Source organism: Alternaria arborescens, assembly GCF_004154835.1.
Source record: "Alternaria arborescens strain FERA 675 chromosome Unknown contig_14, whole genome shotgun sequence".
Taxonomy (NCBI): Eukaryota; Fungi; Ascomycota; class Dothideomycetes; order Pleosporales; family Pleosporaceae; genus Alternaria; species Alternaria arborescens.
In genome coordinates, this window is record NW_021167869.1 from 34,514 (window position 1) to 47,289 (window position 12,776).

The window sequence follows — 12,776 nt, forward strand, 5'->3', positions numbered from 1 at the left end:
AGCAGACAGCAAGCTTTTAGGCTTGGATGCTTGGTTAAAATGCTCATGGCGTTGTGCAGGATGCGATGGACTGTCTTGCGCACTGAGTTGTACGCTGGAAGCTGTATCGTCTGCTGAGCATGACGCGGTCAAGACTTTCCAAGGATGTGTCCTGGTGTCGCGAGGTTGGCACGTTGGATGAGGCGGCCCCGCCGCCTTGCCATCCGCCAAAGTGCTCTCAGTGGCCAATCGGCTATACAAGGACGCTTCCATCTCCGCACCATAACAATAACTTTGTGCATGTACATTAGTTTTTGGAAATGCGACTATCACCTAAGGTATCTCTTTGGGCAGCAGTATCCGAGTCATCGAAATCGGTAGAGCTACTTAGGCACTGGACGCGACGGTTCGACACAGATTCTTTTGGTGAAATCATAAATCACACTCGCATATATACGGACCTCCTACATATCCGACGTCATATACCAGACACTAATCGCAATCTTCCTACTTTGTGACCTCAATGTGCGACACCGAGACGTCCTTCTCTCCACCAGAGACACCCTTCTCCTTGACGTCCATCAAGGCAGCCTCCCCGACATCAACCGCATCATCGCCGTCGAAGAACCTCGCAATCTCCTCCATGGGCGTATACCTTGTTTCCACGATGCAGAAGTAGATGACGCCGATCTCGAAAGCGAGGAAAACGCAATAGCAGATGTAGTACTTCCATGCGAGTGCATCGAGCGCAATACCATTCACGAACTGATTGAAGAAAAGAGCAGCTGTAACGCAGAAGTTGAGCCACGTGAAACCCTTGGCACGCAGACCATAAGGCAAGATTTCGGTGGTATAGCCGGCCATGATACCTGACTTGATATCGTAGAAAATGCCGTAGAAGAACTGGATGTCAAAGTCAGTATAGCCACTTGTGCATCGAAGAATGGCAGGCGAAACTTACAATACTAACGATAAATCCTTTACCAAGAGGGGCCCGAGGCGCAATGTCATACCTGGCGGAAATGATGGTGAAGATATTGAACATGACAAAAGTTCCGATGGTGGAAATACTGAATGGAGCGCCAAAAGTCAGTGCGTGTGTCACATGCAGTTGACACAGCGATACTTACAGATATATTGGACGACGACCGAGCTTGTCAACCAAGAAGGCGAAAAGGAAGTTCTCGCACAGCGCCAACGTTTTCATACCACCGTTGATACCAAGTTGTGTCTGAGGGTCAGTCAAGCCAACGTTATCCTAAGACGACGATGTACAAAGTCAGTGTGTATCTCAAACGCTGTTCGTACATGGAGCTTCTTACCATAACATATTTGAGGTAGTAGGAGATGAGTCCGTTACCACTCCATTGGCTGAAAAAGCCAATCGCAGTGATGATGATGATTCTCTTACGGTTGCCTTTGGTTTTGAGGAAGTCTGACCAGTTGGTTCGGTCTTGTTCTTTGTCAAGCGCGATAGCGGCGCGTACTTCGGCAAATTCGAGCTGGACAAACTCGTCATTCTCATTTCCTTCACCGTGCCAGCGGGAGAACACGGCAAGTGCTTCTTCGTGGCGGTCTTTGTTGCATAGCCAACGTGGAGATTCGGGCATAAAGAAGATAAAACCAAGAATTATAAGTGAGCAAATTGATTGTAGGAGGGAAGGAAGTCGCCAAGACCAGTCGCTCTATGAGAAGTTAGGATCACGTCTCTACTGGAAGATCAAGGCGAGATGTAAAAGGAGAAAGTCTTGACATACCTTCATCTGGAGTGTGCCATATGTGACCCAGGATGCGATGAACGCACCGGAGTGATAGCTGGCGCCAGAGAGCGTTACCAAAACTGCACGGTCTTGTGGATGAGCGATTTCCGCGATCAACAACGGCGCTGATCCAAGAACGATAGTGTCTCCGAAGCCCAGGACCAAGCGAGCTGCAATGAACATACCGATGTTCTGCGCCCCAGTCTGTATTGCGACAGCGAATAACATGATGACACAGCCAATTGCTACACCGATCTTTCTGCCTTTCCAATCAATGAGATAGGGAGTGAAGAAGAGACCGATGAGCGAGCCCAGAGACATGGATGAGTTGAAGAAACCGAGCATGGCACCACGTGGTTCTCCAAAGTAGTCTTGCCAGTAGGACAATGACTGAAGACCGTTCATCATTGATCCATCGAAGCCATTGGCAGTGTTCGTCAGAATCAGGATGACTATGTATATGTATAGTCTGCGCAGGTTGGCTCGCTTCCACCACGGCACCCTTGGGAACGCGCGACCAGCGAAGAAGAAATGTCCTTTCGGCGGTTTAATGGGTACAACCTTCTGAGTGGTCTTGGGTGGACGGAAAGAGATCGCCATCGTGGAAAACGGTCGTTGCTGTGATGAAAAAAGATGACACAGGTCCTACAGCAAAAAGGAGCATTGAAGATGCATGGGTTACTTGTATCTATATACGCTCCACGCCGCGCCACACACACAGCGTCCCAGAGGCATACAATCCTGGCTGTTGGCATCTTTCTGGTCTTACTTCGCACATCTCGGTAGCCAAAACAAACCCTTGGGAAGAAGCCAAGCTGGTTGAATGCGCACATTTGCCTGGCCTTGTCCCGCAGTCAAGCACGCATCTCTCGTATTTTACTCTTGTACTTCGCGCCACCAAGGCGCTGCGGTCTTGACAATTCTAGGTATTGTATCAGCAAGGCCGATTTGAACCAGTCTGAAGCCATGCAGCCACGCGACTGAGCCCTTAGTCGATTGCGGGGAAGTCAACTAGTCGTGCAGCAACCCCATGGGGTTCAACCGGTTAAAGAATGAACCTTATCAGCCTTCTACAACAAAGTCGTTGGTGATGGACGTGAGTATTGCCGCTTCTATTGCCGGTGTCGCGTTGCCAATGCTCGGAATGTGGAGAACTCTGTTGTCGCTAGGCCTATTCTCGTTAAGACGTAGTATTATGATTGGTCACCTAGGTCCTATCAGATGACAGTCCATCGTCTGAGCTTCAATTCTATGGCTTGCACGATTTCTACCGTTACCAAGGAGCGCGTCTAAATACCACAGTATCGGTACTCGACAGGCCTTGCAACGCACTGGGGTCTGTGCTGGGACTGTCCATCTACCCGGATCCTGAGCCGTTTCACGGCAGCTTGTCGATCATGTTTACCAGATAGTGATCTGGAAGCGTTTAAGCACAGAAGATCTATCGAAGAATTTGGTACATGCAGAATATATTTATGAAGAGGAAGACATATCTGTCGATGGGCATGTGTAGTTACGACTACATCTGTAGATGAGCTTCTGTTTTGGAAGGATCTTGGTATGCGTCTATAACCCAAAACGTAAGATGGTACCGAAAGAGATAGCGCAGCAGGGCCAAGAGTCCTTCACGCGACCAGCATGCGCATTTATCCGGCGGGAATATGTTCACGGTACTATCCCTGCGACTACCACAGTACACCAAGAGTAGTCTATGATTCAACTTTCTGGGTAATAATTCTGGTTTAGATTTTGGACCATAGAGCCATCAACATGGTGAACAGCAATCAGACTATCAACCCCATCGTTGGAGGGTTCGCTCCAGACCCCTCGCTTGTCCTCGTCGATGGCACATACTTCCTTGTCAACTCGACGTTCCATCTCTTCCCTGGTCTCCCAATCTATACGTCGCAGGATCTCATCCACTGGCATCAAATAGGGAACGCTATCAACAGGCGTGAGCAGCTCAGTTTCTCTAAGTCCTCCACTTTGGTTCACGATCTTGGTAACAATGATCATCTCTACGCTACAGGTGGCCTATACGCACCAACGATCCGTTACCATGATGGCACCTTCTACATCGTGTGCACAAATGTGGTGAATCATAAGGAAGAAGGCAAAGAGAGTTCCTTTCAGAACTTCATTGTCTTCACTACAGACATCTACTCGAGCGATTGGAGTGACCCCGTTTACTTCGAATTCTACGGTATCGATCCTAGTCTTTTCTTCGATCCTCACACTGGAAGAGCATATCTTTGCGGTTCAAGATCTCCAGGTCCGAAAACCAAGATCATACTTTTTGAAATCGATGTCAAGACGGGTAAAACACTGAGTGATGAAAGGGAACTCTGGCATGGTACTGGTGGCATCTATCCTGAAGGCCCGCATGTATATTTTCGAAATGGGTTCTATTACTTGGTGATTGCCGAGGGAGGAACACACGAAGGGCATAGCGTCACAATGGCGCGAAGTCATAGCCTTGAGGGACCGTGGGAAGCATCGCCCAAGAACCCGATACTGAGCGCTGCGGGTACCGATGAATACGTGCAGTGTACTGGCCACTGCGAAGCGTTCGAAGACAAACAGGGACAATGGTGGGGTGTTTGTCTAGGGATCAGAATGGGCGCTCCTAATCTATATGGACTTGGGCGCGAAACGTTCCTCACGAAGGGGACGTGGAGTGATGATGGTTGGCTCGCCTTTGATCGCGCGAAAATGCAAATCGAAAACCTGGATGTCGTACCTATCCCATCGAGAAGACTCACTGCCGCGCCCGACGTTGACTTCTTATACATCCATGACCCTATGCTGTCTCACTACAAGATCCTGGAACAACAGGTGACACTCACAGCTTCGCCAAACGGTCTGAAATCTGCGGATGTATCGCCTTCGTTCGTCGGTAAACGTCAGCGTCGATTGAATGGAAGAAGCAGCGTCACCGTTCTATCACCAGCACCTAGCTTCAAGCCGCTAAATGCAGGCTTTGCAGTCTACAAAGACGAACATCGCTTCATCTCCTTGTCGTATACCACGTCTTTGGACTCCTCCGCTCCCCGCATTAGGCTTCATGTATGCAATACAGCGAAAGGTATCGATGACCAGAAACACGCCAAACTAGAGAAAGCATTTCAAACTCTTCAACTTGTATGTGAGTATTCGGAGATGGAGTACATCCTGTCGTATGAAACAGACAGCGAAGAAGTCAAAGAGATAGGAAAGGTATCCACTATGGATCTGAGCGACAAAGATTTCGTAGGACCGATTATCGGTATATTTGCGGAGGGAGAGTGTGGAGAAGTTGACTTCAGGGATTTTGAGATTGACAGTGCATCATCGCGGGCCGTGTAAAGTGGCGACGATCGTGTGGTCTTCGCTCGCGAACCATGACGGGTCTTGCCGGTGAAATCTTCGGATGCACGATCTGCCATCGTGCATTGCCGCGATGAGTGTGGGGTATCAATGGCACGTTTCGTAGTCATATATATACATTTGAGTTTGCTCTCTTATTACCAGGATAGAAGGTGTTTATATTTAGGGTTCCCATCTTTTGCGTTGCTGGCCTTCGTATCATCATGTGTATCCGTGAGATCCTTTGCTAGACATTTTTGTAGTTATGTTGCAGTGCACTAGCGGGTAAATAATACCGTGCTCTGCAGCATTGGACGGCTCTGGTAGGAGATATATACTCCGAGCCTAAGATGGGCGATATTGATGGCTCGCATCCGAGCATCGACCCAAGCCCTGGCAGAGAGCACTCCATCCCTTCTTTGGGACGCACTCAGAACTCAAGTGCCTATTTCGATCCGGTGTATGGCGATATTGGCGTGTTTAGTTGCTCAAGTTCTGGTAATTGTAAAGTCCTTAGAGACCTGGATAGCATCGAACGGCAGTGGCTCTGAGGTAAGTTTTCGTTCGGAACTTGCGTCGTCGCCCGTAACAGTGATGTTCGTTTGGTCTTTGTCGTGCTGTGTGAAGTTAGCTTCATCGATCGCCCTGTGCCTGCTTCATGAGACTTACCAACTCCATCCACTGAGTGTAGTGACCCGGTCTCGCTTGCTGCGATCCCAGACCACCAGTGTTCGACCTCTTGATTGCACTGAGTCTTCCAGTATTGCTCATTGATGCGCTCTTGTACTTTTGGCGCCATTGAAGGTAGAACGGGCGTAACATGGGAATGTTGATACAGAGACCGGCCAGCATGAGCTCGATAGTGCAGAGCATAAAGGTCGTTCCCGATGTACCTGTGAGATTGCCGATAAGATCTGTGCATTGTCAGTCTTTCTGCCCAGCTTGTCAAAGCGTGTAAGCAAGCATAACTTACCAATAGTATATATGAGGATGAAACGCGCGATGCTAATAACCACACAGGCCAAACCCAAGCCGAAACATGCCAGTACAGCAAGCTTTTCCGTCTTTCGCATTTGCAACTGCCACACGCAGCGGATTGGGATTACCACGATCATGAGGTCGGTAGCCATGTTTGACAAGATCAGACACTTGAGCAGCAACATTTGATCCATACAGTGTCCAACTCGTTCGATGGTCCACTGTTGCGAGATAGGGTCGCAAAGGAAGATGAAAACGAAGTTGAAGATAATAGCCCAGCTGACGACTATACCGCCGACGATGTAGACTGCAAGGCGCAATTGGAGCTGGAAGACGCGGTGGTATAGAGCCAGTTGTGAAAGCTTGAGAGCTGCGAGACACCAGATATAGATCAAAGTGAAGGCAAACGTTATCTGCATGATAACAGGAAGGTTGTGCATCACTGTTGAGTTGGTTAGTTGATTCGCCTCCTTTAAACGCAACAACTTCTAGAGCGGACGTACGCTTGGGGAACATCTCAGCATTGTTCTTATCCAAGTCATAACCAACTCCGATCGTGAAAACTGTCTGGGTGTCAACTCTATATCCGTAACTCTGGCGAAGATCCAAGTCTTACCCACAGCATTCAACCCGATGGTACTTGTCGATAGGACCTTCAAAAATTGTGAGCTCGGATGTCAAGTATGGAGATAGCGCGATGCGTACCAGTGCAATGCCTGCGAAGACATCGTCCAGTGCCAATCCAGGTCCTCGCATGCGACCGCGAAACCGAAAGAAAACAGTGGTTGCAAAGAGCAGCCATAGACATGACATCGCTATCATTGAATCACGGCTGCTCCGGGTCATCGGTATACTGATCGTTTCCACCATGTCGGCCATCTTGCTCTGTGTGAGCCACGCACGCAGTCAACGCGTCCAGGCAGTGCTACAGAGATGCAAAGTAATGAACAAAGTACTAAAAGAGTGGATCCGGCCGTGAGAACTGGTGTTGACGAAAGAACGAAGGAGAGAAGACCGGGCGACGAGTCGGGGCGACAGAGTGTTCATAAAACCTGATCCATGCTGTGGTCTCCTGTCTTCCCTCAAAACTCCCCTTGACTTTCGTCAATGATCGCATTGCCCGTTGGGTTAGCGGGCCTGGCCTTGCGGACCGAAAACAGTTCCCTGCCTGTCAAAGCCAAATAGTGGGGGCCTTAAAGAGCATTGCCACAAACGTTGGCCGAACATTTGAACTATCCCTTTCGGATGTGTGTTCGAGCTCCCCGGATACGCATGCAGATAATTCAAACTACGCGAGATGACGATCGTAATGAAGCGCCATGAATCTCGTGCATTCCTGCACGTTAAGCCGTAACGGAAATACAGACATGAGGCCTGAAAGGGAATAGTAAACTACGGCGATATGTTGCCGGCGGTGAAACGGTCTAGCCCAGGATGTGACCCACAGGGCCAAGGGTCTCTGCCGGGCGCCTCATCCGCTTGCCGTATGACAGCCGCAACTCTCCGTCTCGAGGGTCATCGGCAGCATGAATTAGCAGGGAATGGACAGAGACCTCATGTTCGTCTCCACATCCCTGGGCAAGGTCTGTTCTTGGCTTGAGTTGCATTCTGCCTGTGGCGGCAGGCATGCCGAGCATGTCTTCCAGAATAAATATGCAAATTCTCCGACCTTGAAAACAGCCCTGTCCCAGATTCTCGGGTCTTCTACTAGCCAGGCGCACCATTATTGCGCGCTGGTCGACGGTATTGTTTGTGTCTTAAGACCATGGGGCTGATAGCGAAGAGTTTTGAGTCCCAGACTTGGATTAACTCAAACGGACAACATTCCCGCAAAGACTCGCGCAGAGTGCGCGCATCTCCACTTGAGCATGTGGCATCCCTTTCCACGTGGCGCTATGATCCTTCAAGGTCCTAGGGCACCAATGATACCACTCTCAAATGAAAACCCAGTGGGGTCGATACGGCGCATTCTCGGCGCTGGACACGCGATGCCCGTTCTTTCGCCAAGTGCGGATGCACTGCAAAAGCCAGCAATCGGAAGGAGAAAGGATCGACCCTGTTGAGCCATCAGTCGACTAGAGACACTCCATTGGTATATACCATTGCCCTCGCTGAAACGATGCCATGCAATCGCGTTCTCCTTTGTGCAGTTGTGCGTCGTCGAACTGCCCAACATTCCCAACATGGACGACCATTCGGGCCTTTCACAGGACTCCAAGTCAGTTTTTCCCTTCGCGATCGCGACATGGCTTGCCGTTCTCTGGATAGGCTATAGGATCGCTATTGCCGCTTACAACATATCACCTTTCCATCCATTGTCTCATTTCCCAGGCCCAAAGATCGCGGCTGCATCCTACCTCTACGAAGCATACTATGACTGGTGGCTCGGAGGACGATATGGCAAAGTCATTGCCCGCATGCACGAGCAATACGGTCCCATCGTACGCATAAACCCAGACGAACTACATTGCTCCGACCCTGCTTTCACAGACGAGATATATGCTGGCCCCGGTCGCTCGCGCGACAAGTGGCAGCATCAACTGAACACTGGTGGAGTCGGACCTGTTGCGGTAACTGGATTCTCGACAGTCGACCATGACCTACACCGCGCACGGAAGGCGCCATTGAGCAAGTTTTTCTCGCGTCAACAGATGTTGAAGCTGGAGGGCGAAGTACATGAGTTTGCCATGATGACGGCGAACAAGATGCTCACTTTCGCTGGGAAAAGCGCCTTTGACGTCAAAGAAGCATTCAACTGCTATACTGCCGACGTGATTTCCCAATACGCATTCGGTGAGCCCATGGGTTTTGTCGCACAGGAAGGCTGGGAACCAAACTTCGCAACCTGGGTCAAGTCATTCTTCAAGAGCGCATACATGATGCGTCACAACGTTTTGGGTCGAAAGATGGCGCAGGTCCTACCGTTCATGGCTGATTATCTCGGCGAAGATATCAAGGCTGTCATGCGAGTCATGAACGTAACCATTCCCCAGTACATTGGCCAGGCTTTGAAGAACCCAGAGAACGGACGTGTTTTCGCTGAAGTTATGGGTAAGGACAAGACTATGTCTGAGGAGGAGAAGTTCCGCTACAATGGCGAGGGTTTCAACTTTTTGCTTGCGGGTACCGAAACTACAGCTGTAAGTATCAAATGGATTTCGCCTCTAAATTTCGAGGACTGACGATGAATGCAGGCTATACTTACCGTCTTCACCTACTGGACATTGGCAAAGCCAGAGGTTCACCAGAGACTCCTGGCCGATCTGTCCAGCGCCGGTATCAACCTACAGACGCTCAAATGGGTGGAACTAGAGAAGGTACCATACTTCTGGGCTGTCCTGCAAGAGTGTCTGCGCATGATGCCTGGTGTGTCCCATCGCTCAGCCAGGATTGCTCGCTTGGAAGACTTACATTACGTGTCCGCGGATGGCAAATCTGACTGGGTCATTCCGAGAGGCACCCCCATTGGCATGACATCCATGATCAACCACTGGAACAGGGAGCTTTTCCCCGACCCCGATGAATTCCTTCCCGAACGTTGGCTATTGGAGGATGGGTCGCAAAACTACACGCTGCAAAAGAAGCTGATCGCATTCGGAAAAGGAAGCCGCAGCTGCATCGGTGAGCAGCTGGCTTACTGTGAGCTGTACATTATGGGCGCGTACATGGTACTCAATGTTCTTCCGAGGGCGAAGCTCGTGGATACCGTGAAGGAGGACATCGCATATGACCATGACTTGATTGTTGCGCAGACGACGAAGGGCTCCATTTCTGTTCGCATCGCTATCGAGTAAATGGGCTCTTAATATTGTGAGGGTGGCAAGGGTTACTAGTTTGAGTAGGAAAATACATGATTGATCATGAACAATACCGACTTGGTAGAGGCCAAGCAGGACGCGCTGGAGAGTGTAGTGACGCGTGTTGTATGTCTGTTGATGTTGGAAGTCGCGACTAGGCTGACGCCGGCGCTTGGCCAAGAGGGTTCCACCCAGCCACGTGCTATCATATTCCGCAGCGCGACTTTCCATGGCTGCTTCAGCAGTACACCTCGCTTTGACCTATGACCCAAGCGTCAATCCCTATATACCCTCAACTTCTGCAGCGCTCAGTGAGTACACACGTGGTTACAGTCAAGTCCTGGAGCGGAATTACGTCCTTATTGGCGCGAGGTTGTCCACGCTTAGTCGTGCTATCGGCGCCCAAGCAGCGTATGGCATCTACAACAGCCATAGGTCCCTTCCCAGACACTCTCTATGCGCAGCCATTCAAACCCAGTAGGAAGTAAAAGTGTGCCTTATGGCACATCACTATCCGTGCCCACACGTTCCTGTCAGGCCGCAAGACTTGCGCATCGCTGACAAGCCTGCAGTAATAGCAGCCATTGCGCGACGTTCGCTTTCCACTGCAGTGGCTTTCCGCAGGTGTTAGGCTGTACTTGTTTCGACCTGGAAAAACTCATAGATGCTTGTCAGCGAAGGGTGAAGTGGCAACATTGTTGTGTTCATGTTTGTCTATACTCACAGATCATAGGCGCCCCACATGCGATCCAGGGAGCTTGGGGCACACTACTTTATGTAACCTTGGAACTACTGGCAACAGTTGTTCTCCGTCCGGCATCATCATCTCTGGGAATGAAGTATCAATTCATTTTCCTATTGTCGCAGCTTGCGCTTGTACCTACAAGTTCTCGCTAGTGAGCTCCAAGTCCACTTGGTGGGGCTAGGTATACTTTGCAGCCCATGGGCCACTTTTTCGCACAGATTACCCCAGCTTCGGCAGTGACAAGTTGGACAACATGGCGCCCATTGCTCTCCGAAAGTGGTTCGATACGCCTCTGACAGAACATATGCTGTGAACCCAGATGCCGATCCTGTTCGACTCACAGTGGATGCCTACAATGAGATCACTCTGACGCCCTCACATCGCGAAAAGAGTCTCTTAGATGTGGCTCACGATTTCTTCATTCACTAATCCTAGAGTGCTTGATACTCCCTGAGCCTATACATCACTCGACTCACAGACGGATGTGAAGGGAATTGGCTGAAATTTCTCAAAAGCTCATAAGGAGGGGCGCATTACTGTTTTCAGTCATGGTGCTATTCGCAGCTGAAAAAAAACTAGGGCCTCTGCCAGTACAAAATTGATGTGTGGCATCTACTTTGTCTGTATTGGATGAGGCTGATCAGCATACACGCGTAGCAGGTGCCAAGCATCGTGCTCTGAGAATAAGCTTTTACGCACTTGCTTGTTGAGTGGTGGCTGGCCATGGCATATGTATAACATGCAATACTATAATAGATATTATGCCCCCCGTCTTCCGTCTCCTTCTTGACATGCACTCCGAACTTGAAAGCCTATTCGATTTGCAGGTGCTTGTTCCGACGGCGCTTCCTGGTATCTCACCGTCATCTAGCGCTCGGAGACACCGCTCCTTGACGACTGTCGCTTTCGATCCTGTTCCATGCCAAAGAATGCGCCGTTGACGCTGCAAATAAGTTCCAACGCGCGACATGTGACAGGGCGAAAACGACACGCGGCACTATGCAGCGTTTGCCCCTGGGAGCGCAATCGGCAACAAAGATCTGCAGTGTTCCGAGCATCGACACGTGCCCTGAACCTACCATGAACTCAGGTACGTCCGGAGAAGTTAGCATATGACGTATGGTGCGGGATTTTAGTGAAGACGGGCGGTTTCGAGAAGAGTGACATTTACACAGCCCCATTCTTGGCAGGTCGAAATCCAGACGGTGGTCGCCGCTAGCTATACGGCAAGCGGACCTCAAATGCTCGCACACTCTCTTTGACCCACGAAATTCATCTTTTAGGGTCCGAAGACCTCTCGAGTCTCAATGGTCCAGGATGTCTTCTCACTGCACAACATCGTCGGCAGCGACGAGTCGCACTTTCCGTTTTCCCTCAAGGACTACCAACGCTATGTATTTGGCGACGACCGACTAGCGCATCGCTTGGGCACGGACCTATGTCGAGCTTTCATTCCCACCATTTCCAACCCTACAGACGACTTCGCAGTTGCCGTTTTATCCGAAAAGGTCCCCACGGCCACTCATAGGCTGCGCAATCACTTCGTCGCTTACCTCAATCGGCATCTGATCGCGAATAATGCGACTCCGGCCCTCAAAATCGACTTCCACATGGCGGGGGTGAATGCAAAGACCCGGGACGATCCGCAGTGCAACAGGAAAAGCGCTTATCACATCGACGCCGAACGCCTGGGGAACAGGACTCTCATTGTACTGACCGAAATCCGAACGAGCCAAGACCGCGAGGACCAGATACGATCTTCATTTGGGGAACGTGGCATAACCACCATTTTCGCCTATCTGGCATCTCTGGATGGCTCCGCAACGACTGCAACCATCTCATCCTTCTTATCTTCGGTTGTCAGTCCGTCTATGAGAGACATTGAGAGCATCGCGCAGTCTACTCATTTCGTCATGAACGAATGCTTTGTCCAGTTTACACTAGGAAGGGAGTATGAGGAGTTTTGCAAATTCATACGACGACAAGACGACCACTTCGTAAGAGAGCTATTGGATCATGCCATCACTGGTCACTACTACAACGACGACGATCATGAACACAACGTACAATTTCTGATTTGGGAGCTCGAGGCGCGGGAAAGCGTTTAACGGCCACGGCTGTGATTAGCAATACAGCACGGCAGACGGTAGCGACTGCTACCGATAATACTAT

General features: G+C 50.2%; 5 protein-coding genes across 5 annotated transcripts; 3 read left to right on the forward strand and 2 right to left on the reverse strand.

Moving 5' to 3' along the window:
* Nucleotides 1-486: 486 nt before the first annotated feature.
* On the reverse strand, nt 487-2,339 carry AA0111_g6460 (hypothetical protein; the record flags this gene model as incomplete). The annotated part of the gene is made up of 5 exons (XM_028652685.1): nt 487-882; nt 941-1,049; nt 1,110-1,237; nt 1,302-1,664; nt 1,737-2,339. The coding sequence occupies 5 exons, from the start codon at nt 2,337-2,339 to the stop codon at nt 487-489; spliced, it is 1,599 nt and encodes a 532-aa protein (XP_028505817.1).
* Nucleotides 2,340-3,509: 1,170 nt separating this feature from the next.
* On the forward strand, nt 3,510-5,084 carry AA0111_g6461 (hypothetical protein; the record flags this gene model as incomplete). The annotated part of the gene is made up of 1 exon (XM_028652686.1): nt 3,510-5,084. One exon carries the CDS (start codon nt 3,510-3,512, stop codon nt 5,082-5,084), a length of 1,575 nt encoding a protein of 524 aa, XP_028505818.1.
* A 488-nt stretch (nt 5,085-5,572) lies between these two features.
* Nucleotides 5,573-6,818, reverse strand: AA0111_g6462 (hypothetical protein; the record flags this gene model as incomplete). Its single annotated transcript, XM_028652687.1, has 5 exons — nt 5,573-5,701; nt 5,754-5,998; nt 6,058-6,504; nt 6,566-6,625; nt 6,683-6,818. 5 exons carry the CDS (start codon nt 6,816-6,818, stop codon nt 5,573-5,575), a joined length of 1,017 nt encoding a protein of 338 aa, XP_028505815.1.
* Nucleotides 6,819-8,245: 1,427 nt separating this feature from the next.
* On the forward strand, nt 8,246-9,856 carry AA0111_g6463 (hypothetical protein; the record flags this gene model as incomplete). Its single annotated transcript, XM_028652688.1, has 2 exons — nt 8,246-9,202; nt 9,257-9,856. 2 exons carry the CDS (start codon nt 8,246-8,248, stop codon nt 9,854-9,856), a joined length of 1,557 nt encoding a protein of 518 aa, XP_028505816.1.
* A 2,055-nt stretch (nt 9,857-11,911) lies between these two features.
* AA0111_g6464 (hypothetical protein) lies at nt 11,912-12,712 on the forward strand (the record flags this gene model as incomplete). Its single annotated transcript, XM_028652689.1, has 1 exon — nt 11,912-12,712. One exon carries the CDS (start codon nt 11,912-11,914, stop codon nt 12,710-12,712), a length of 801 nt encoding a protein of 266 aa, XP_028505813.1.
* Between the last annotated feature and the right edge of the window lie 64 nt (nt 12,713-12,776).